A 23476-nucleotide genomic window follows, 5' to 3' on the forward strand; every position below is an offset into this window, starting at 1 on the left:
TCGCAGCAGTGTTATCAAAAGCGAAAAGCGCAAAAAAGCTCTAAGGTCTGTGGTGCTTTAAGCGCAAAGCGCAAATAAAGCGTGGGCTTGAACAAAAAAAGGCGCAAAGGGAGAAAGAATAAAATATATAGCTTTAGTCCTAAACTAATAATTATAAACATAAATGACAAATTTATGACTAAAGAAAATGAAAAAAATTATGATAAAGTAAAATATCAATTATTTAACTTCACTTCTTCATAAGAGGCTTATTGGCAAGGAAATGTTTGCCTTAGAAACTTGATGTCGACACTAAAGCGCTCATAAAGTGAGGCGAAGCGCTCAACACGTTTTGAGCTTCGCTTCAAAGCTTAAGCGCGCTTAAAGTGCGCCTTTGATAACACTGGTTAGCAGTCCTTTATTTTCATCCTTTATCAGAATATGAATTTTCTTTTAGGTTCTATCTATTACAAAGCCTTATTCTTATCATAATTGTTTGAACTATATGGCTGCTGTATTACTTACAGGGGGTCAATATGCTGTCACGACTTCTTCATGTACGCCACCCTACAGCAAAGCAGGCTGTCATCACAGCAATTGATTTATTAGGTTTGTATGGATAGTGATTTACTCCGCTAATGGAATAAGTTTCCACATCAGCAGCTTTTGAATTTCTCATATATACTTGCTGGCATGCAATGAATATGGTTGTAAAAATTGGAAAACGAATAAATACTGGATCATCTTGGCCAAAGTTCAATAATATTGGGTATGATACTAAAATAAATTTGTGTTGGAAATGTTGAGAAATAAAATATTGGAACTATGTTTTGAGTTCTGTTATTACAGATTTTATTTCCTCCATCTTCTATTAAATTTTTAATTTCTCAGAAAAAGTTGTAAAATATATGTGATACCAATTAGTTAGCATATGCATCACAGTACATATACTTTAACTCTTATGCTTTCAAGGAAGTATTTTAGCCCTCTCTAAGAGTTTGCCAATAAAAAACTTTTTCGTATTTATTTTTTTCTATAATGTTAGCTTGAGATAAATTTAGATGGAGAAACTTGGACTTGTTTGAAGCCGAGGCATTGTTGTTGTGGAGAGTCTGTTACATCTATAACATCTGAGAACTTCCCTTCTTTTGTCGGGAAGTTTGTGAAATCTTATTCAAGAAGGTCAAATGATGGTGTAGTGGCATTTTTCCCTCCTCTCCATGATTCCTTGGCATTTCACATTGCTTTGCAAATTTTGTCACTTTGCCTCTCACGTGTTCTCAAAATTTGTTCAACAGGGCAATAATATCTTACTCCCAGCTAGTTCGGGATAAAAGTGTAGTTTCTCTTGCTGCTACTATTATCGTGCCTACAATCGTTTTCATATACAATATGATGCAAGTAAAAAGTGAGTGTACTGTTGATTAAACTAAAGGGGTTTTATGTGTGTTATCATTGTGTTTAGGTCAGGCAGTTATAAATGCAGCTGAAAGTGGTATATCGTTCCCACTGAAAAGAAGAGACCAGTTACTTGACTATATATTAACGTTAATGGGCACAGATGAGGAAGATGGATTTTCTGAATCCAACATTGAGCATCTGCGCACTCAGGTTCGCCAATGATTTCTCCTGCTCAATTCCATTTCACTATACTTCATCAGAATTACACCACTTTTATGTTCTTAAGTACTCTATATTCCTCTTGTTTTTTGCACTGCAGTCGCTTGCTTTAAGTGCCTGCACTACTCTGGTTTCCGTAGAGCCAAAATTGACTACTGAAACAAGAAACCTTGTTATGAAGGTGATAGTGTTGACCTCCTTCATCAGTGAGATGGTCTTGATTTATCTGTCCTCTTAACACCTTATCTTCACTTGGCAGGCCACTATTGGATTTTTCGGTTTGCCGAATGAGCCTGCTGATGTTATTGACCCCCTTATTGGCAACCTGATTACTCTTTTATGTACAATACTTATTACAAGGTATTTCACTCTCTGGTTAAGTCACATCTATTGTTATATTTTGACTTAAGATATATTCTTAATGTGTAGCAGCAACTGTATTTCTTTTGAAGACAATATCTCAGCCAATCAGACTCATTTATGTTGCATATCCAATTAATAGAACTAGCTTTAGTGCAATTAACCCCAGAAATTACGCTTACGACATATTACGAAAGCTATAAAAATGACTTTGAAGTCTAATTTAGCCAGTGCATTGACAAATAAAAAAGTTACGGGATTATTTCTAAAGAACAAAAAAGTGAACCTTGCACATTGTACGTAAATCTGTTTTGTTGTCTCTGCCGAAGACGAGAAATAAACCCAAAACACAAAAAATTGAACCGTGCATATTGTACGTATACCTGTTTTGTTGTCTCTGCCAGAGACAAAAACATTCATGTGGGTACACACACATATGCTCGATAGAATACTGGGTAACAGTACCTTATGAGTGTAATTCCATTTGATTAGGCACAATGTACTTAATCATAATAAATGTATGCATAAATTGCAGTCTAGTAAACCATAGGCCATGTATTATGATTTCTTTCTTTTCTTGAGTGGTGTTTCTGCTGCTATGTCATAATTAGTGGAGAGGATGGAAGAAGTCGAGCAGAGCAATTATTGCAAATATTGAGAAAGGTGGATCAGTATGTTTCCTCTTCATTGGACTACCAGAGGAAAAGAGGGTGTCTTGCAGCTCATGAGCTACTTTTCAAGTTTCGGATGATCTGCATCAGTGGATACTGTGCACTAGGCTGTCGAGGAACTTGCACTCACAGAGAGAAAACCGACCGTGCTATGCATCACACCTTATCTAATTTACCTTGTAAGTGCCTTTTCTTTTGCATAGATTTTATTCTAGGTTTTTTGTACTTACCTGATACTTTTTCCTTGATACCAGCTGCATTTGCTTTACCAAGCCGCGATGCTTTGCGCTTGGGAGATCGTACAATGATGTATCTTCCACGATGTGTAGATACAAATTCTGAAGTTCGGAAAGTTTCTGTTCAGGCAAGCTTCAATACATTCTGATGAATTTAAGCTGGCTTATGTGATTGGCATGCAGAATTTCTCCCCTTCTTTTCTTCATTTCTTTGCATCTAATAAATTTTGATGGTTCTCCTGGCAGATCCTTCATCTGTATTTCAGTATATCTCTATCGCTTCCAAGGCCTGTTAACTCTAGTTTCAGCAATGACATTGAGTTATCCTATAGTGCTTTGTCTTCCCTTGAAGATGTTATATCTATCCTACGAAGTGTGAGTTTTCCTGAATGCTCCTTTTTCCCCTTTCCTTTCTTTGGAAATCTTTGCTTGCTGAAAGAATGTAAAAGGACATTCTCAAAAATAGAAAAAACAGTAAAAGGAAAGATCATTGTGATACCTTAGTATTAAACGAGGACGAGCTTTAATACCTTAGTATATCTACTTCTCTTTGCATCTTCAGTGTCTAAACCTTTTTGCTCCTGAACATGAGTTAATATTTTCAGGATGCTTCAATTGACCCATCAGAGGTGTTTAACAGGGTTGTTTCATCCGTTTGCATCTTGCTGACAAAGGATGAGGTATTATTTAGCTTGTTATAAAATGCTGCCCAGTTACGCGTTCTCCACATCCTCATGTTATTCCACTATTTACAGCTTGCTGCAGCTCTTCATGGTTGCTCAGGTGCTATATGTGACAAGGTCAAGCAATCTTCTGAAGGTGCTATCCAAGCAGTTAATGAGTTTGTTATGAAGAGAGGTAATGAGCTGAATGAGACAGATATTGCAAGGTATTCTCCGCCGAAACAATCTCAAACTAACGTTGATAAGAAAGTGGCTATTCAGCTTTTCTTCCATGGATTGATAAGGTTTCTGTTTAACTTTGTTTTACATTTTTATGCTAACAGAACAACACAATCGTTACTCTCAGCCGTAATTCATGTGAACGAGAAGTATTTACGTCAGGAAGCTCTTGGTGCTGTATCTTTAGTGCAATTTCTTTCAGTGAAGCAGAATATATTTATTTTCACACATTATGGCTAGATTAAGATTGTTTTCCTGTTCTCTTATCAATCACCGCGCTATGTGGAGAACTCCTTGATTGCCTTTTGTAGTGTTATAGTGTGTTATTCTTCATTGATCTTTTCTTTAACTGCGAGAAGATATGTTCCTTTGCGGAGAACACAAGCTCAAGAATTGTGTTTAATGAAGTTTTAGTTGCTGCAAGAAAGGACATAGCCAGAAAAGATATATCTAGACTACGGGGTGGGTGGCCAATTCAGGATGCCTTCCATGTGAGTATCTTAATCTGTTGTCTGCTGGCATTTTTATCGTATGTCAGATCTGCGTAGGTGTGTTGAATAATTAACCTGCAATGCAAGATGGAAAATAGTTGAAGCATCAACAATCAAGAATGGAACTAATAGCAAATTGGAGGAATTATAAGTGAAGGGCATGAAAAAAAGGAGGAAATACTAAACAAATATAAGTAATTTAAAAATGATTATGAAAGACTAGTTACAAGATAAACGCGTATTGATGATTAAGAAAACTGCAATTCGTTAAATCAGGTACGGAGGCTGGTTTTTAAGTTGGTTCTCATGTATAAAAGGAGGATCAATTTCCAGGCTTTAGCATATCCCTGTAACCAGTTTAGGTTGAGGCACTTGTTGATTGGTTGTAATGATTCACACAGGAGTTTGTAGAATTGACATTCAGGTAGTCCTTGAACTACTTCTTGTCATGGGCAAATAGGTGATCAGTTTTTGAAATTCAGTGTAAGAGCTGGGAAATAATCTGATTTTGAGAGTTTTTAAAAAGTTCTAAAGATCTTTACATGGCTTGAAGTTAGTTCACTCAGTGAACCTCCAAAATTGTACTAATTCTTCATCCAGAGAACATCCAAAAGAAAAGAGACATTTAGATTCAGAATGTCATGTTTAATCTGGTGAGACAATACAAGGAAGCATTTTATTGTACTGCGAATATGAGATAAATAAATATAACATCTTATGTTGCTACCTTATTTCATTTAGAAAAGCTTATGTTGTTTGACAATTATTAAAAGATTTTAAGTTACTTTAGCCAAATGTATGTTCATCACCATTTTTAATGGTAGTTATATGGTTAGATTATTATGGTAAGAGTATAATTGACATGGCTAGTCCTGAGGAATTCCGGCCGCTAAAGGTTGTGAACAAGGGTCAAAATTAATCCATATGTATTTATATGGCCCTTCTCTCTTTTATCTGGTTATAAATCTTAGTACCGTCTAAGATTGATAGAACATTTGAAGTGTTAGCTTAGGTGAAATACTTTTGGAGGGAATCCACATTCTGGAACTCACTTCAGAAATGTATTTTTGTAGAGTGTTTTAAGATGCACTCTTCCTGGCTTATGTTGCTTCAAAATTCTTCTATTCCTAGCTTATATATCATTGGGGAAATCTGAGTTCCTCAGTTATGTAGTGTCAAACCTTTTGTTGGTGACACTAATGACACGCCTAATACCTAAATTTTGGTTATGCCCAGATACCCTAAAACCTAAATTTTTGCATCATGCTTTACATGAAACTTTATTAAATGTTCCTTAAAAAGATCAACTTTATTATATGCTATAAAACAAACTTATTTGTCGATTCTCTAGTTCCGTTTACCTGGGTTGATTGGCCATTGATTGCCAAATTTCTACTTGTCTTGAATAGGTGTTCTCACAGCATTCAGTACTTTCATACTTGTTTCTGGATCATGTTATGTCTGTCATCAATCAGATTCCTACTCTTGGTGGGGATTGGGGTCATGATGAAAGTTCTAGCCATGCAGTTGATACTACTTTAGAAGATAATATTGCAAGAGCAGCTATTGTTGCTCTGACTGCTTTTTTCAGGTATTGTTTCCAATTGCATTGTTTTTCCCTTTTCTTTCTCGTTGAATTTGTCACCCTACCATTTTTCTCAATTCATCAGGGGTGGTGGTAAAGTTGGTAAAAAAGCAGTTGAACAAAGTTATGCTTCCGTTCTTGCAACACTAACTCTTCAACTGGGAAGCTGTCATGGCTTAGCTAGTACTGGTGAACTAGAACCACTCCGGTAATGTGCCAGTGTACCCACTTTCATACCTGGTTATCAAAATACTTTCAGAAGAACGTTATTTGGTATAGCAATTTACAGTTACCTCACCTATTTTCTACCATCTTAGTGCATTACTGGCTGCATTTCAAGCATTCTGTGAATGTGTTGGTGATCTGGAAATGGGGAAGGTGAGGATTTTTCAGACTAGCTTCCTGGAAATCTTCTTAAATAATTTACCTTTTTAAATATGGTTTTGATGATATAATTTTCTTCTACGATCAGATTCTTGCACGAGATGGAGAGCAAAATGAAAATGAGAAGTGGATCAACCTTATAAGAGATCTGGCTGGCTGTATTTCCATAAAAAGACCAAAAGAGGTTGGATGATTCTGTACAAACACGCCTCCTGCTTCATTCTTTCATTATTTGATACTTCTATCTTTTTGTCTCTATCTGCTCGTACCTTTGTCAAGATTATGGACTTGAGTCGAACGACCAACTTTATTCCAAACTTGTAGAACTTGCTGAAATGATACTTACTGAAAGAGACCTTACTAAATTGATAGAACACCCATATTTCAATATTTATCTACCCTTTCTTTCCTATCTTTGTTCTCCTGTGCCATTCCTTTTTCACCCAAAAGCTCCAGAAGATTGGAATAAATTTTTTTTCTGCCAAGTGTACGTGTAGATATTTAGTTCCTTGATTAAATTTGTGTGAGAGTTAGCAAATTTCAATAGGAATATTTTCTCAGGTTCCATCCATTTGTTTGATATTGAGCAATGCGCTGGATCGATCTTTAAGATTTCAACGGGAATCAGCTGCTGCAGCTTTGTCAGAGTTCTTGCGCCACAGGTATTTGAGACTTCTGACCTTCTCTCTGTATTATTTAGTGATTTTTTGTTGATGGTCTCAAATCATATTCATGTCTGAAGCTTCCTAAGATTGTGGATGCAACTTTTTGTAGTGATGGATTTGGTCCGCTATTAGAACAGATGGTGCAAGCACTTTGCCGGCATGTATCGGATGATTCTCCTACTGTTAGGCGCCTCTGTTTAAGAGGGCTTGTCCAGGTATTCCTGGTCATATAGTATTCTTTTCTTTTTCTTTTCTTCTAAGGAGGAGGAATGTTTACTTGAGGAATTTCCTAGTTTTTGCTTTCCTGATTTTATCATTAGGAGTGCCTCTGGTTTAGTTTGATTTCCTTGGTTAAATAATATCATTGCATCATTTCGTAATTACTGCTTTAGTTATAAAACAATTCTTCCCTTTGTTTTCCCTTTCCTTTGTGGCTAGGTGCATACTAATTTCTTCTCTGAAAGAATGAGAAATTAGTAAAGTTGTGAACGCAGCCGTAATTGTTGCCTACTGGTCTTGCAGATGCCATCTATCCATGTTCTCCAGTATACTACTCAAATCCTAGGGGTGATATTAGCTTTGCTCGATGACTCAGATGAGTCGGTTCAGTTAACCGCAGTATCATGTTTGCTGATGGTAAAGCTTGCTCGGTCTTTGTAAGTATCTTATAATCTACCTTCACATGAATGTTTTCTGCTGACATTCTACGGTGTAGGTTCTCGAGTCCTCATCCAGGGATGCAGTTGAACCTGTTCTCCTGAACCTTTCTATACGTCTTCGGAATCTCCAAGTAAGTTGATCTACTATCCAAATGTAACTTTCTTCAACTTTAGATTTTGTAGTAATAGCTTCAAATTGGTTCAATTGCTGTACTAGTGCAATTATATCACATTCTAAACTATTTACTTAGAGCTGACAACAGGGTGGCATTGTGTTAAAAGACTTTTGTATCAGGACGGTAACACAACTCTGTTTGGACATCCTAGGGTGATGTCTTTTGCCTTGACATAATATTTTGCATTGTTTGTCAACCTTCAAGACATGTCTCTTGATACAAGTTGTACTTTAATTTTATATTACACCCCTTAACTGTATGTTCAAGTTGTTAAATATATGAGTGACACCCATATATTGTACTGTGCTAGTGTTGCCACCTATGTTGCTCAGACTCTTCAAAAATGCCGGCGAGTGTATGTCGTATCCTCCAAAAGTAGTACATTTGGAGGATCCGACACGGGTGCAGCAACATCATTGGAGCATTCGAACGACATAGGTTGCCATAATTGTAGTCTGTTTTTTAAAAGAACTGAAGTAATTTAATGGTAGGTTTTATATTTTGTCTCTGAAAATTAGTGCATATTGATGTGTGATTTATCTGTTGGGAAAGAAGCACATTGTAACATCATTATCTTCTAAACTGTGGATTATAGAAATATTAACAAGTGCATGTTGAGATGGCCATAGCGTATAACATTATTTTCTTGCCTCATAAAAGGAGTGCATGAATGAGAAGATACGAGCCAATGCTTATGCGGCATTTGGAGCACTGAGCACTTACGGATCTGGGCCTCAGCAAGACTCTTTTCTTGAGCAGGTATCATCTCTCTCATTAAACCATCCGTCACCACCTAAAATTGATTTGGTTTCTTTTTCTCATTAGCACATTTGTAGTTTTAGATGTCCTTTTAATTGCATCATAAGGTTTCATATCCAACATCACAATTCAAAAATGGTCTCAAACGAGGATGTTTTGGTTGTATTGGCTTTCTCATTTCGAATGAGCGTATGTAAAGGACGTTACATATTCAATTGTTTCTTCTTCATTAAATGATCAATATTTATTTGATTGACAATGTAGGTCACTTTTCTCTAATAGTTGCCCCTCATGTATATTTACTAAATCATGAAATTCCGAAATGGGTTTGTTTATATTTATGGTGCATCTTCTTTAATTTTAAAACCTTCAGTTTAATGCCTTCGGTTAGAATCTCTGAAAGAGGAGCATAATCTAGACTTAACTTTGCTGTTAATGGGTCTGTTAATTACTTAAGTTCCCTAAGGCCTCTGTTGGCAGTGAATATTCTGTTTTACGCTCCCCAATTCTTGATCTGCTCTTTGTATTTGAAGGACCTCATACTTTTCTTCTACTTATCATCATACTTTACTTGCTTGGGTAAAAACGAGCAGTAGATATACCTTTTCTATCCCACATCTTCGTTGTCACATATGGATTTCTAATGGGATGTGATCTATTTTGGTCTCCATTTCTGTTGTACGAGGAGTAGAGTTCATTAATTCTCGCTTTTCGATTTGGTTAATCAATATCTAATCTATTTCTGTCTTGTATTGAACTTTATCAATAAATAATCTTCACCTTTTCTACTCGTCAGGCTCATGCTGCTTTCCCACGGATGGTTTTACATCTACATGAGGATGATCTTAGTGTGAGACAAGCTTGCCGAGTAAGTTTAATCTGCCAGATTTTTTTTTCTTATATTGTTCAGGATGGCTTTATGAGTTAACTCTTCAACACGCCAGAACACTTTGAAATCCATTGCTCCCTTGATGGAAATTGATGGAATAACTGCTGTTTTCAACAGTCACTGGTTTAGTTCGGACCATCGGTATGAACCCATTGACTTGATCAGTCCTTAATGGTTATTCATGAGTAATGATATTGAGTTGCCTTCAATTTTTAGAGGCGACTATGAAGACTTTCTTCGAGAACTTGCAAGGCAACTAACTCAAAATCTTGCTGCCCGAGTAGATAGGTACATGGCATCAATAATACAGGTCCGTATTCTTTTTTCTAATCTTGCATTTGGAGAAACTTTGAAGGTATGCATGTCTTTGTATTGAAATGCCATTAAATTCAGCGCTATGATGAAATTGGTACGAGAAAAAAAAGTTATGAATTTCCTACCATTCAAAAGTAAACGCAGTTCCCCTAAGAAGCTGGTGGGTTTCATAGAATCATATTCATACTAAAATAGCTGTCAAATTTTGGTGTTATAAAATTTTCAAGTGCTTGAATTTCCGAATCTTCAGAAAGTAGTAGTAGGCATACTTCCACGACAGGTTTGTCCACAATTAAATCAATGTTCAACAGGGGAACACACTGTATTGAGATTTCTAGCTCGCTTGACTGGCCGTAAGATGCTCAAATCAATGGGAGCTATCCCACCCTTCTTCCTTGATCTATGTGGATGATTTAGCGTTTTTTTGCTTTTAGTTCCCAATTAACTATTTATGGTATAGCTGAAAATCGCTTGACGAAACACATTTTGTAGTTTCTTCTAAATGAAAAATCTGTTCGATGAAGTGCTCTCTACAGCTTTTTCCACACTCCAAAAACAACTTGGTAAAACTTTCTGGTGTACAGGCATTTGATGCTCCTTGGCCAGTTGTCCAGGCAAATGCGGTTTATTTATGCAGCAGCGTGCTTTCTCTCTCCGATGATAAACACATATCATCCCATTACTACAATCAGGTATTTCCACAACACTCTTTGCCTGTCTGATTTTAGTTAAAGGGGCGTTAGCAGGGTCCAGAAAAGGGCCGCACCCCAAGAGGTGTGACGTGGATAGCCTAATCCCTAATGCAACCATTAGTGGATATTTCCATGGCTCGAACTCATGACCTATAGGTTACACTAAAACAAAACAACGCTCCAAAGTCTCCCTAAATGATCTAAATCTTCTTGTGATCCGCTCTCTTCTAGGTTTTCGGGATGCTTGTTGGCAAAATGAGTCGTTCAACAGATGCAATCGTTAGAGCAACTTGTTCTTCAGCTCTAGGCTTGTTGCTCAAATCATCAAACGCAAGCTCATGGAAAGACATTCGACTTGATCGAGCTGATTCATCACATAGGGGCCATGAACCAGAATCTGCCAGGAGATTATGATTCACGATTAGTATAAACTTACACGCGATACTCTCAATCGCTCTGATATCGATCTACATTGTACAGATCCAAATTATAATGTGTTTATTTCTGCAAGGATTCCATTCTTTTTGTGTACATTATTAGTGCTGTATAAAAGGTTTAGCTTCTTATTATATATCTCATGTAACATAGGGCTCGTGTGTTTGTAAAGTGATTTTCTCTCATATCTTATGTTTTAACATTTTATTTCTGTTTGTATCGTAAAATTCAAGTATATGATTCATAAGTAGCAGTAATATGTCCTATTCTTTTTCTATTGGATGCTTGAGCACTAATAGATTTTCGTGTGTTCCGCGTGTATGTATGTATGTATATATATTTTATGAAGTATGTGCACGGATAGTTCAATTTCTCGATAGTTAGCTTCCGTGTAACCCTACTTATACACAAATAATATAAATCGCTCCTAGCTTTCGAGCAATTTTACGTTCATTTTTTAGTATCGAATGTTTGTGTCTCGATAAGTTATGTTCTAAAAAATCTCATGGATTAATACACATAATAAAAAATAGAGAAAATCTTCATATTTGTAATGAAATACAACATTTTATTTATTGCTCAAAAAGGGACACAATACATAAGATCAGATCCATATAATTGAATTCACCAGAAGAACAAGATTTGTTTTGCAACCGAAATTGTCCGTTCTCCATTCATTATTAATTGTCATAATTTTCATTTTTAGAGTCAAATTTTGATTAGTATTTTACGATAAATCTTTTTTATTATATTGATATAGTTTCTGGTCAATGAACTATAACACACATGAAAAATGCTTACGATCTTTGAATTCATAGACACCAAAAAGCTCAAAAAATGCAGCTACTACTGGTCTTTAAGCCTCTGAGGCTCGACTTGACCAAGTTTGGAGGTCAACGGAGTCGATCGACTAACTTTTGAAAAATCATTGAACTAACACATACGATTAATACTTAAAATCTTAAATTCTTATATTGTGATACTGAAAAAAACGACCACCATTAAATGAAAATGCAATAAGTACTGATCACCATGCATGTGGGGCCCGTCCAAGTATGGAGAGCCATATTAACGTTTATTATGGAGCGAGCCCTAGATATGAAGAGTCACCCTTTTGTAAAGAGCGTTTAATCTCTTATAATGAAATTTGTCAACATTAATTCAAATTAGTCGAGGCTCAAACCAAGTTTTTTTTCCTTCAAAAAAAAAACAATTAATTAGTTGACCACCTTCTAAAAGGTTGCAATGGATAGAGTAAATTGCAACGTGCAATCATCTGTATATATAAGTTAAATTCAAAAATAAAATAAAAACTAAAAATTATATTTAAATAGGATCGAAATTATAATATAACCGCTTCTTTTATTACACAATAAAAGACACAACAACGTAACAAATACAAAACACAAAACAGATACATAAATAAGAAAAAAGATCAAACATAATCCCATCACTTATTGTTCTCTTTATTATTGTTGCACAATTTGTGCGGTTGTAAAATTTGATCCTATCGTCCATCGTCCTTATTATTGAACCCTGTATCACAAATTCGAAAAAATTCATGTCATTAAAGGTAAAATATAAAGTTTAAAAGTAAAATTAAATAAACTAATAAAGAAATAAGTTTGATATAAAAATGGAACACAAAAACATTGACATAATCTGTCATTCAAGGGAAGTTTATAATATCAACAAAGTTTTATCGTTTAGCGGTATAACAATCAACCATTCTTTACGATAATAGGGAAAAATGATAAATATATCCCTGACTATCGTAAATGGTATACAGATACCATTTTGTCATATTTTTGTGACGTTGGTGCCCTGCCGTCTAAAAACTACAACATATACATACACATGTCATAATCTTATCCACAGATTTGATATTTATTAAATATCGGATCGATGGATAAGATTGCGCCACACATGTCTATTTAGTCTGAGTGACATATATGCTCTAGTTTTTAGACGGCGGGGCACCAATGTCCCAAAAATATATATGATGGAGGATATCAATATACCATTTAAAATAATTTGAGAGTATCAACATATCATTTACGTTCAAAGAAAGAAGTACGTACTTGGCGCAATCCAATTGAGCGCTGATAAGGTATGGAATATTGACATTACACGTGGCCGGTAGACTACGGGCCTTGATCCAATCGATTCCAGCGATAATATTAGCGTTCGCTTTTAGACAATTACATATTATTTGTCGATCTTTAGTGGTGGTGGCTAATAAGTTTAAACTCTTGACTCCGTCACAACAGCCTCCTAATGGCCCTTTGTTTGTAAGGTAGGGCACACAAACGGCCACATGGAGACTGACATCTAAGCATGTTATAACGGCTTGTGCATGGGGTGCGACTAGCGCCATCATGCACAAAACCGCGATGCACGCAATTTTTGTCATTTTTTTAAAAAAAAACTTGGAGATATGTGAAAATGAAATTATAATGCTTTTTGTGAGTGTGAAAAATGATTTGATACCTTAGGGTTTATATAGTTAGAGGATTGAGTACAAGTTGGTGTTAGGGTTTGATTATTTAATTATGTGTTTATTTAAGTATTGATTTATATTTTTAAGTTTAACATTTATAACGTGCATGAAACTTTGTCCAAGAACCATACACGTTAAGAGTTTTGGGAAATATGAAAATCGAAAATTCAGAAAAAAAGTTAAAGACTCGTATATGAGTTTAAGTTTGATACCATAAATGTATATGTATAAGCAATCTATGCTTAAAATTGAACTATATATACATAAATGATATTTCGAGAAAATAAGGTGATACCCTATGATAAAAGGGTAAAATTATCCCAATTGTGTGTAGGTTTTGAAATCTAGATTATAATAATTTTGTGGAATAGAATATATAGTGTTTTGATAAAATTTTTGTATATTAAAGTCTGATAATGTAATTTCTCTTTATTCCATATTAATTGGTCACTTTTCATTTTATACGGTGTTTAAGAAATAATAAATAATAAATTAATTTTACTTATTTACCTCCTAAAAAACTTATAAATTTTACAAACAAACGTGAATACCTCCGTATAAAACTTTACGCATGGGTAATATAGAAAAAAATAATTAATATTTTTTAATTTAATAAAATAAACAATTAATATGAGAATTATTTTTAATATAATTATCTAAGAGTTGGCAATACTAGATTCCATGCGCATTTTTTTCAATTCCAACCTAAAGAAATGATTAAATAATAATTAAAAAATGATTCATCACTTAGTATCATCAAAAATCTTTCTTGAGATCTACTCTTTTAATTAATTAATTCCATAAAAATTGGAGTAATTATTGCCACATGCATTTCAATAATTATATTTATTAATATCAATGTGAAAGAGAAAGGAGAAATTATATATTTATTATAATAAGAAAACAAGTTTTGGTATATTTCTTTTCACTTAATTCGTTTTTAGGTGGTATAATTTTTTTTAGAGTCAAACGATAAAAAATATTTACGATATATTTTTCATCATATACTTTTAACATATTTGTTGAATATATAAATTTTTAGTTTGAATTATCGAATTAAATATTAATATAATCTAATTTAACTTTAAATATTAATTAAATTAATTTTTTTAAAAAACTTATAATACAACAACTAAAAAAGAACAGAAGGATAGATAATATAATTTATATTTTTCTAACTTATAAGTGTTTGTGATGTAAATATAATATACACTATCCCCTCCGTATTAAAGAATAAAAAAAACGTTTAAAATTTATGATTTAAAACGAATTATAGATATTTATATACTTATCAATGAATTCATTTGGGCTACAATTAAAATTTTAAAATTAAATTATTATTAAATATAAAAAATATTATTCTTTTTTAAATTGACAAAAATAGATTGTTGAAAAATATGGTATAAGAGGGAATAATAAATGAAAATTTATGGTAATATAAACGTTTTTTTTTTGTTATAATTAATAATAAAGTTTCTTTGGACGGTGGCCTAAATGTACCTTGTTCTAAGAGAAAAATACATATAAATAGTTTTAAGAAATAAAAACATATTAGTTTTTCATTTTCTTTCTGAAATATTCTTGCTTTGGATTCACATTTTTGTAATTCCACCAATAGTAATGTTAACGTACATTGTGCTAATGAAAAATAATAATTTTCTTATACGTCGTTTCTACGTTAACTTTTTGAACTAAACGATAATAATAATAATATATTTAATGTAATTTTACATGTAAACTTTGAGGAAGATGGTTACTTGTGTATATGCATGTAGTTTTATTCAGACTTTATGATTTATGAAAGAAATTATTTTTGATTAAAAAATTTGGCTTAGATAAAACATAATCAATAAATTAAGTTTCAAAAAGACATATAATAATGAAAAAGACATGCTAAAAATAAAAAAGAGAACGAAACAATAATTATAACATATAGTGTGGTAATTGAAGCAAGAAAATAATATGTAATACTAAAACTAAAGAATATAATAGTAGAATTAAAGTAATAATAGCAATATTGATTTTTTTGGAAAAAACTCTTGAATATTTACTTATTTCTATTCTAATTTTCGATATTTATATTCTCCTAGGTAAAATTATATTCGAAATAAAATGTTAATATATCGTATCTTATTTAACTTATGATTACATAGAGGATGGCTGTCAATTGTCATAGGTGTTTTACATAGGAAAGAAAAATAAATATTTTTGTAATTTATATTATAATATAAATATAAGTTAATTCTTAGGATATTTCAAAGAATAATTGTACATTAAGATAAATATGTGATATATATTTATGATATATTATTATAGTTTGAAAAATTTATAGCTCGTAGCTATTAATTAGAATTTTATAGTATTTTCTCTTTAGTTTCTCTCTCTCTCCCCTCGTTCTGATGCAACTTGCCTAGTTAGTTAATTAGCTTAAGTAATTAGTTAGTTACTAATTAGCTAGTTAGTTAAAGTTAGTTGTAGTTAGTTAAAGTTAGTTAGAAGTCACATTTTCTACATTTTTGATAGTTTGTTAAATTTGTTAGTTTGTTGTTCATTGTTGTGTATATATACACACACATTGCATTGATCAAGATAAAAAAAATAGATTCTAAAGAAACTTCTTCTCCTTCTTCTTCGTTTGCTGCTGTTAATGGCTCAACCTCCATTAATGGAGGAATGAGATTTTCTCAGCTTACATGCTGATTTTGTCATGGTATCAGAGCAGGTTGCTCACACTAGGTCTCTTGATCTAGTTGTTAATCAAAATCACTGATATCTCTTGTTCAAGTCGATTTTCTGGTTAGATCTCTTTGTTTTTCTTTGCCTGCTTCTGTTAATTCATTAGCTTCCATTTGGTACACTCTATTTCTGTATAGCTTCCATGGGTGACACTTCAACTGATGCGAACAACAACAACTCTTTGAAATGACCAGATTTCAATAGTCCTTTCTATCTACATCCATCTGAGAATGCTGCTTCTACTTTGCTTCCTGTGGTGTTTGATGGAACTAGCTATAGATCATGGAAACGAGCAGTTCTTAGAGCCTTGTCTGTCAAGAACAAAACTGGATTCATTAACGGCAAGATAGTGAAGCCAAGCTTTACAGATCCTTTATTCATGCAGTGGGAAAGATGTGATGATATGGTGACATCTTGGATCCTAAATTCCCTCTCCCCAGAGTTGCGAGATAGTCTACAGTATGTGAATAATGCTAAGGAATTGTGGGAGGAATTGGAGGATCGATATGATCAGACTAATGGATGCAAATTGTATCAATTGCAGAAGGAACTAAATGATTTGGTACAAGGTACTTTAGATGTCACTGGTTACTATACAAAAATGAAGAAACTATGGGAGGAGATGAGTACAATTGATGTGAACTCACAGTGTAGCTGTGTGTGTACTTGTGGAGGAAAGGTGAAAATGCATAAGGCTGAGCAAGATAGAAGGCTCATACACTTTCTAATGGGGCTAAATGAAGTGTACACTGCTGTGCGAGGGAACATTCTTATGATGTCCATTTTGCCTACAATGGCACAAGCATTTGCTATTCTATCACAGGAAGAAAAGCAAAGGAAAATGAAGCCTATAAACCATATGGTTTTGGAGTCTACCTCACTGAATGCCTCTGTGTCATCTCAAAATAATGCAACTAATAATGCAACTAATTCTAGTTCTTACAGAGGGAATACAAATAGGGGGAATGGGAACTATAACAGCATTGCTTACAACAACAATAATGCTTTTAGAGGGAGTTCTAATACTGGAAATAGATCAAACATGTTTTGTGAATATTGCAAATGATCTGGACATGTCAAAGACAGGTGCTACAAGCTCCAATCCTCTCTTCATACCGTTTTACGTTTTCTGATATCTGATGGAAAGTCTTATTTATTCTAGCAATTCCCCTTTCAACTGGTTCGGCAACATGAGATACTGTGAACCTCATATCATCAATTATCTAAAAGATGTGATAACAGAAAACACATTAGTTACACAGTGGGAGAAAAACAAGAAGACGTAAAAGAATAAAAAAAGACGTCAAGGAATGGTAATCTTACTATTTCACCACTTCCGACAACTAAATCACGAACACTCTGGTGAAATTTTAGACGCTTCTCTCTCTCTTCTGGCCGAGAAATGCGTGCACGGGTAGATCTTTCACAGTCCCGAACTTCCTCTGGATCTGGAGCAGTGTCCAGAGCAGCATAATCTGACAGCACAGCTACATTCCTGACACATCTTTCCCCACGCTACTAACACAAGAAATCCAAGAGGAAGAGGCAAAGGATCTGCAGCAAATGTACACACTTCTGAAGGTGATAGTGGTCAATGTGAAGAGAATTTTGAGCAGGGAAAACAAGTACCAGTGAATTTGTCAAAGGGTCAATATGAACAATTACTCAATCTACTTGGAACCTTGCATGTGGGGAATGAATTTGATTACTCAAATAATGTGTCAAGTGGAGCTGCAAGCCTAGCAGGTATACTTGCTTGCCACTCTTCACTAAGTAAGATAGGTGATTTGTCATGTAAGTGCAATAAATTGACTGCTGGCTCTTGGATCATTGATTCAGGGGCATCTCATCATATGACCTTCACAAAAGACAATCTCACAAACCTTAAGACTCTACCCTATCTTTTTCTAATCACCTTACCAAATGGATACAAAGTTAAAGTGACTGAAATTGGTGATGTGTGTTTGAATTCAACATTAATTCTGTATAAAGTGTTGTACATACCTAGCTTCAAGTTCAACTTAATATCAGTTTATTGTTTAGCTAATCAGCTCAAAGGAGTAGTCAGTTTTAACAATGGTTCTTGCTTACTGCAGGGCCTTTCTCTGAAGAGCCCTCTGGCACTTGATAAGGCAAAGAATGGTTTGTATTTCTTTTGTCCAAAGTGTCACATTGTATCTGCAAATGATGATCCTGCTTCTTATCAAAGATCTCAATCTGTTTCTCTTCTTAACTACTGTAAAAGGTCTTCATTACCATGTATAAAGCCTTCTCATACTGTCAATAAAGAAGCCTGTTCTAGTGATCATTTCTCAAGTTCAGCTACTAATCTTTCTGTCAGTCAAGACAATGAATTCTTGTGGCATGCTAGATTAGGACATGTACCCTTTGTAAAGATGAAAAATATATCTACTGTCCCATTAAAATTTTCCAACAAGCAGCCTTTCACATGCACAATTTGTCCAATGGCTAGACAAACTAGAATGCCATTTCCAGAAAGTGTGACTGCAACTAGTTCAATATTTGAACTATTGCATGTTGATTTATGGGGACCTTATAATGTACAAACACATGATGGTTATCACTACTTCTTAACTATGGTAGATGACTACAGTAGAGCTACTTGGACACAGCTTCTTAGGTGTAAAAGTAATGTTGTACATACTATAAAAGCTTTCATATCCTTAATAGAAAATCAATTTCATACTAGATTGAAAACCATCAGGTCTGATAATGGTTTAGAATTCTCAAGTTCTGAGGCAACATGTTTCTTCCAAGAGAAAGGCATAATACATCAGAAAACATGTCCTTACACACCACAACAAAATGGAGTTGTAGAAAGGAAACACAAATACCTTCTTGAGACAGCAAGAGCACTATTATTTCAATCAAAATTGCCTATGAGATATTGGGGAGAATGTGTACTAACTGCCACATACTTGATTAATAGATTGCCTACTAAACTACTTCAAGGAAAATCTCCATATGAATTGTTATATCAAAAGAAACCAGTCTATTCACATCTTAGAAATTTTGGATGCCTTTGTTTTCCAACTACTTTAAAGACTCATAAGGACAAATTTGAACCAAGGGCTGTGCCTCATATCTTTATTGGATATCCTTTTAATACAAAATGGTACAAGGTTCTAAATTTGGCTACCAAGAGAATTCATGTGTCTAGAGATGTTCTTTTCTATGAAACTGTTCTTCCTTTTGTTATTGCTCCTACTGGTTCCAGTTTTAATTCTGTATTGCATCTAGTTGTTCATTATTCTGATAAGTTGCCTTGCATGTCTAGTAAAACAACTACTTCTATTAATGATGAAATGTTGAATTACCACACACTGGATGAAGTCATTTTTGATCAAGATTCTACATCTGAAAATACACCTACAACTGAGCCTACAATATCTTCTCTTGAACCAAATCTACCTGTTGTTACACCTACAAATGAATACACAACAACCCCTATAGAATCAAATGTGCCTGTCCTTGATAGTGCATCCCTTACACCTAGAAGAACAACAAGATCTTGTCATCCTCCAAGATATTTAAAAGACTACACCTATTCATTACCTAAACTACAATCCTCTTCACCTATAAATAATACTACTGATTCTCAACAGTCACTAACCTCATTCACAAATCACCCTAACCATGTCTGTTTCTCCACACTTTGTTCTGAGAGTCAGCAGGTAATTCATAATGTTTCACATGATATTGAACCCACATCTTATGAAGAGGCAATCCTGAATCCAGCCTGGCAAGCAGCAATGAGACAAGAATTCGATGCATTACATGCAAATAACACTTGGGAACTAGTTAAGATGCCAAAGGAAAAGAATGCTATTGGATGTAAATGGGTGTATAAGATCAAGCATAAGGCAGATGGGAGCATAGAGAGGTACAAGGCTAGATTAGTGGTGAAGGGATACACTCAACAAGCTGGGATAGACTACAATGAAACTTTCTCACCTGTGGTAAAAATGACTACAGTCAGAACACTCATTTCATTAGCAGTTAAGAAAGGTTGGAACTTGTATCAGTTGGATGTTAATAATGCCTTCCTACATGGTGACTTGAATGAAGAGGTGTATATGGCTTTACCCCCAGGACTAGTAGTGGATAGTAATGACATGGTTTGCAAGTTAAAGAAGTCTTTATATGGCTTAAAACAGGCTAGTAGACAATGGTATGAAAAGCTAGCCACCAGCCTTTGTTCAAAAGGTTACATTCATTCAGACAGTGATTACTCACTGTTTTACAAGAAAAATGGCAAATCTTTGGTGTTTGTAGCTGTATATGTTGATGATATCATCTTAACTGGCACTGATATAAAGGAGATTGAGTCCTTGAAGTTCTTCTTGCATGAGAAATTCAGAATAAAGGATTTAGGAAGATTACACTATTTTCTTGGATTAGAGATATTGTACAAGCAGGATGGTGTTCTCATTTCACAAAGAAAGTTCACCCTTGATCTTTTGAAGGAGTTTGATTCTGTGCATTACAAGTCTACCACTTCACCTTTGGATCCTACTGAAAAACTGAGGCTCACAGAAGGTAAACTACTATCAGATCCTACTCAATACAGAAAGCTAGTGGGAAAGCTTAATTTTCTTGCTAATACAAGGATGGATATAGCATATAGTGTCCAGCATCTTAGCCAATTCATGCAATCCCCTAGAGAGCCTCATCTAAAGGCAGCTTATCATGTCCTCAGGTATCTACAACATGATCCTACTTTGGGAGTTTTTATCAATAATAAGCCTGATGTCACCATTAGTGCCTATTGTGATTCAGATTGGGCCTCTTGTCCTGATTCAAGGAAGTCTGTGAGTGGTTATTTGGTTCTCATGGGAGATAGTCCTATCAGCTGGAAATCTAAGAAGCAACCCACAGTGTCACTATCATCAGCAGAAGCAGAATACAGAGCTATACGACAAGTGGTAGGAGAAGTAGTGTGGCTGGAAAGGTTACTTGGTGAACTCTCAATGACAGTGTCCTTGCCAATACATGTATTTTGTGACAGCCAAGCAGCAGTACACATTCCTAGGAATTCAGTATTTCATGAACGAACCAAGCACATAGAAGTTGATTGCCATTTCGTCAGGACAAAACTACAAGAAGGACTGAGTATACTCCAATACATTCCAACAGATTCTTAGCTAGCTGATGTCTTTACTAAAGCTCTAACTGGGGTCAAACATACTAGTTTGTTGAACAAGTTGTCTGTAAACAGCTTACTTCCAACTTGAGGAGGGGTGATGAAACTTGCCTAGTTAGTTAATTAGCTTAAGTAATTAGTTAGTTACTAATTAGCTAGTTAGTTAAAGTTAGTTGTAGTTAGTTAAAGTTAGTTAGAAGTCACATTTTCTACATTTTTGATAGTTTGTTAAATTTGTTAGTTTGTTGTTCATTGTTGTGTATATATACACACACATTGCATTGATCAAGATAAAAAAAAATAGATTCTAAAGAAACTTCTTCTCCTTCTTCTTCGTTTGCTGCTGTTAATGGCTCAACCTCCATTAATGGAGGAATGAGATTTTCTCAGCTTACATGCTGATTTTGTCACATTCTTTATCTCTTAATATAAATACAAATAATAACAATTAGTGATAAATAATACAGATGTAAACCGTCAATGATATACATATAAGTGATTATTGTTTACTATACAAATCTCTTTTAGTGATACAAAATATAAATACAGATGGTAACAAATGAATATATATATATACATGTAATATAAAAATATAGATACAAATACGCGATAATATACAAATACAAATAGTCAAATATACACAAGCACTAAACAAAAACACAATGCAACAAATACAAATAGCAACAGGTCAATGCTTTCTTTTTCGTGATATAAAATACAAACACACATGACAACATATGTATAAATATACTATAATTTTTTTTAATTATAGTATATTTATGTAAGTTTCTCTTCATATTTGATACTCAGCCCAATTATGTAGATCCATGTAAAAGGCCCATTAAGTTCTATTTGGATCAAGTTATTGGGCTTCAATATGATGCAACGTTTACAAGTTATAGCACTTTTATTGGTCATAATTCTAATAAGAAGAAATGTGATAACCTAAAGTACAAATCAACATTACGGCTCTGATTTTATCTCCCCTAGTATGAAAACAGGTAATATCTACGCGTTATTTGTTTTATTTTACATGAAAATATTCGATCGAACACAATGTTTTTTTTATTAGTGAACCTTAAATACATTATTTATGTGATCTTTTTTGTTTTACGGGAACCAGATCGACAATATTGCGAGGTAATTAATGTTATTGGGAACGTGCTAAATATTAAAATTAAAAGTAGCAATCAATGGCAACCTATAACAACACCGTTTCACGACAAGTACCTATTTTCAAAGATTAGTTTGATGTACATTTTGGCAAAGAATAAAAAAAATCCCTCTTAATTATTTTAATTTGTTTTGTTTGTGAGTTGTTGGGGAAAAAAATAAATAAATAGTAGTGTTTCATGTTAAAAATAAATATTATAATAATTCAAATCCCAATCTTAAAGGACTATCTTTAAAAAATCACTATAATCTATAATATTTTCCCCACCACATCTCTTTTAGTTTTGTGTATTTCTTTTTGTCATTTACTACTTGTTTTAATTTTTTTTGAAGTATTTAATTTCCTTTTGACTTACATTAGCACAAAACAAAATGATTAGGTAAGTAAAAGTTAAAAGTTGTTACTTGATTAGGTTAGAAAAAATCTATGTTGCAAGACCATTTTTAGTGAGTCCGGAGCCTAAAGGATATAAAATATTAATAAAAATTTTAAAATGTTTTATATTAACCAAAACGACAAAATTGCTGGAACAACAACGATGTACTCCATCGGAAAAAGCAAAATCGCTACACAATGTGATTTTTTTTTAAAAAAAATATTCAAATCGCTAACTAGGCAGCGATATAATTTTTTTTTTAGAAAATCGCTGCCTAAAAAAATTGAAAATCGTTGCCAAGGTAGCGATTTGAATTTTTTTTAAAAAAAAACTACACTTTGCAAAATTGCTGCAGTAGCAGCGATTTTGCTTTTTTCGATGGAGTAAATCATTGTTGTTCCAGTGATTTTGACGTTTTGGTTAATATAAAATTTTATATATCGTTTTAAAATTTTTATTAATATTTTATACCCTTTAGGCTCCGAATTTATTTTTTTTAGTGCCTTTTGAGGTCAATATTTAACTACTTTTGTTCTTTATTTTAATCTCTTTTCCTAATTTAGCATAAAGTTGTTATGACCTTAAAATTTGACTCGTGTATTTTGTTGTCATATTAATGTCACATATATCAATACAACTTTCCCTAGGGTTATCACTCAATGACTATTAGACGTAAGTTTATTATAAAACTGCGTACAATATATTCTT

The 23476-nt window shown here is 33.8% G+C and overlaps 2 protein-coding genes across 4 annotated transcripts in view; both read left to right on the top strand.

Annotated features, from left to right (window-relative positions):
* Positions 1 to 11095, top strand: part of LOC101255025 (protein SHOOT GRAVITROPISM 6) — a 37465-nt gene extending 26370 nt beyond the window's left edge. For all 3 annotated transcript variants that reach the window (XM_010327654.4, XM_026033030.2, XM_019215697.3), the window contains 25 exons: positions 507 to 588; positions 1445 to 1590; positions 1700 to 1780; positions 1859 to 1959; positions 2571 to 2809; positions 2885 to 2994; positions 3113 to 3241; positions 3472 to 3546; positions 3622 to 3755; positions 3873 to 3945; positions 4128 to 4259; positions 5669 to 5850; positions 5930 to 6052; positions 6162 to 6222; positions 6317 to 6412; positions 6790 to 6890; positions 7003 to 7108; positions 7416 to 7529; positions 7609 to 7683; positions 8389 to 8487; positions 9284 to 9355; positions 9432 to 9517; positions 9593 to 9686; positions 10276 to 10383; positions 10615 to 11095. In XM_010327654.4, the coding sequence (XP_010325956.1) occupies positions 507 to 588; positions 1445 to 1590; positions 1700 to 1780; positions 1859 to 1959; positions 2571 to 2809; positions 2885 to 2994; positions 3113 to 3241; positions 3472 to 3546; positions 3622 to 3755; positions 3873 to 3945; positions 4128 to 4259; positions 5669 to 5850; positions 5930 to 6052; positions 6162 to 6222; positions 6317 to 6412; positions 6790 to 6890; positions 7003 to 7108; positions 7416 to 7529; positions 7609 to 7683; positions 8389 to 8487; positions 9284 to 9355; positions 9432 to 9517; positions 9593 to 9686; positions 10276 to 10383; positions 10615 to 10797 (2802 nt within the window). In that variant the 3' untranslated portion in view covers positions 10798 to 11095. The remainder of the gene's footprint in view (positions 1 to 506; positions 589 to 1444; positions 1591 to 1699; positions 1781 to 1858; positions 1960 to 2570; positions 2810 to 2884; positions 2995 to 3112; positions 3242 to 3471; positions 3547 to 3621; positions 3756 to 3872; positions 3946 to 4127; positions 4260 to 5668; positions 5851 to 5929; positions 6053 to 6161; positions 6223 to 6316; positions 6413 to 6789; positions 6891 to 7002; positions 7109 to 7415; positions 7530 to 7608; positions 7684 to 8388; positions 8488 to 9283; positions 9356 to 9431; positions 9518 to 9592; positions 9687 to 10275; positions 10384 to 10614) is intronic.
* A 4930-nt stretch (positions 11096 to 16025) lies between these two features.
* LOC138338257 (uncharacterized) lies at positions 16026 to 17120 on the top strand. The gene is made up of 3 exons (XM_069289046.1): positions 16026 to 16040; positions 16161 to 16170; positions 16249 to 17120. The coding sequence occupies exons 1-3, from the start codon at positions 16026 to 16028 to the stop codon at positions 17118 to 17120; spliced, it is 897 nt and encodes a 298-aa protein (XP_069145147.1).
* The last annotated feature ends 6356 nt before the right edge of the window (positions 17121 to 23476 follow it).

Source organism: Solanum lycopersicum, chromosome 9 (assembly GCF_036512215.1).
Source record: "Solanum lycopersicum chromosome 9, SLM_r2.1".
Taxonomy (NCBI): domain Eukaryota; kingdom Viridiplantae; phylum Streptophyta; class Magnoliopsida; order Solanales; family Solanaceae; genus Solanum; species Solanum lycopersicum.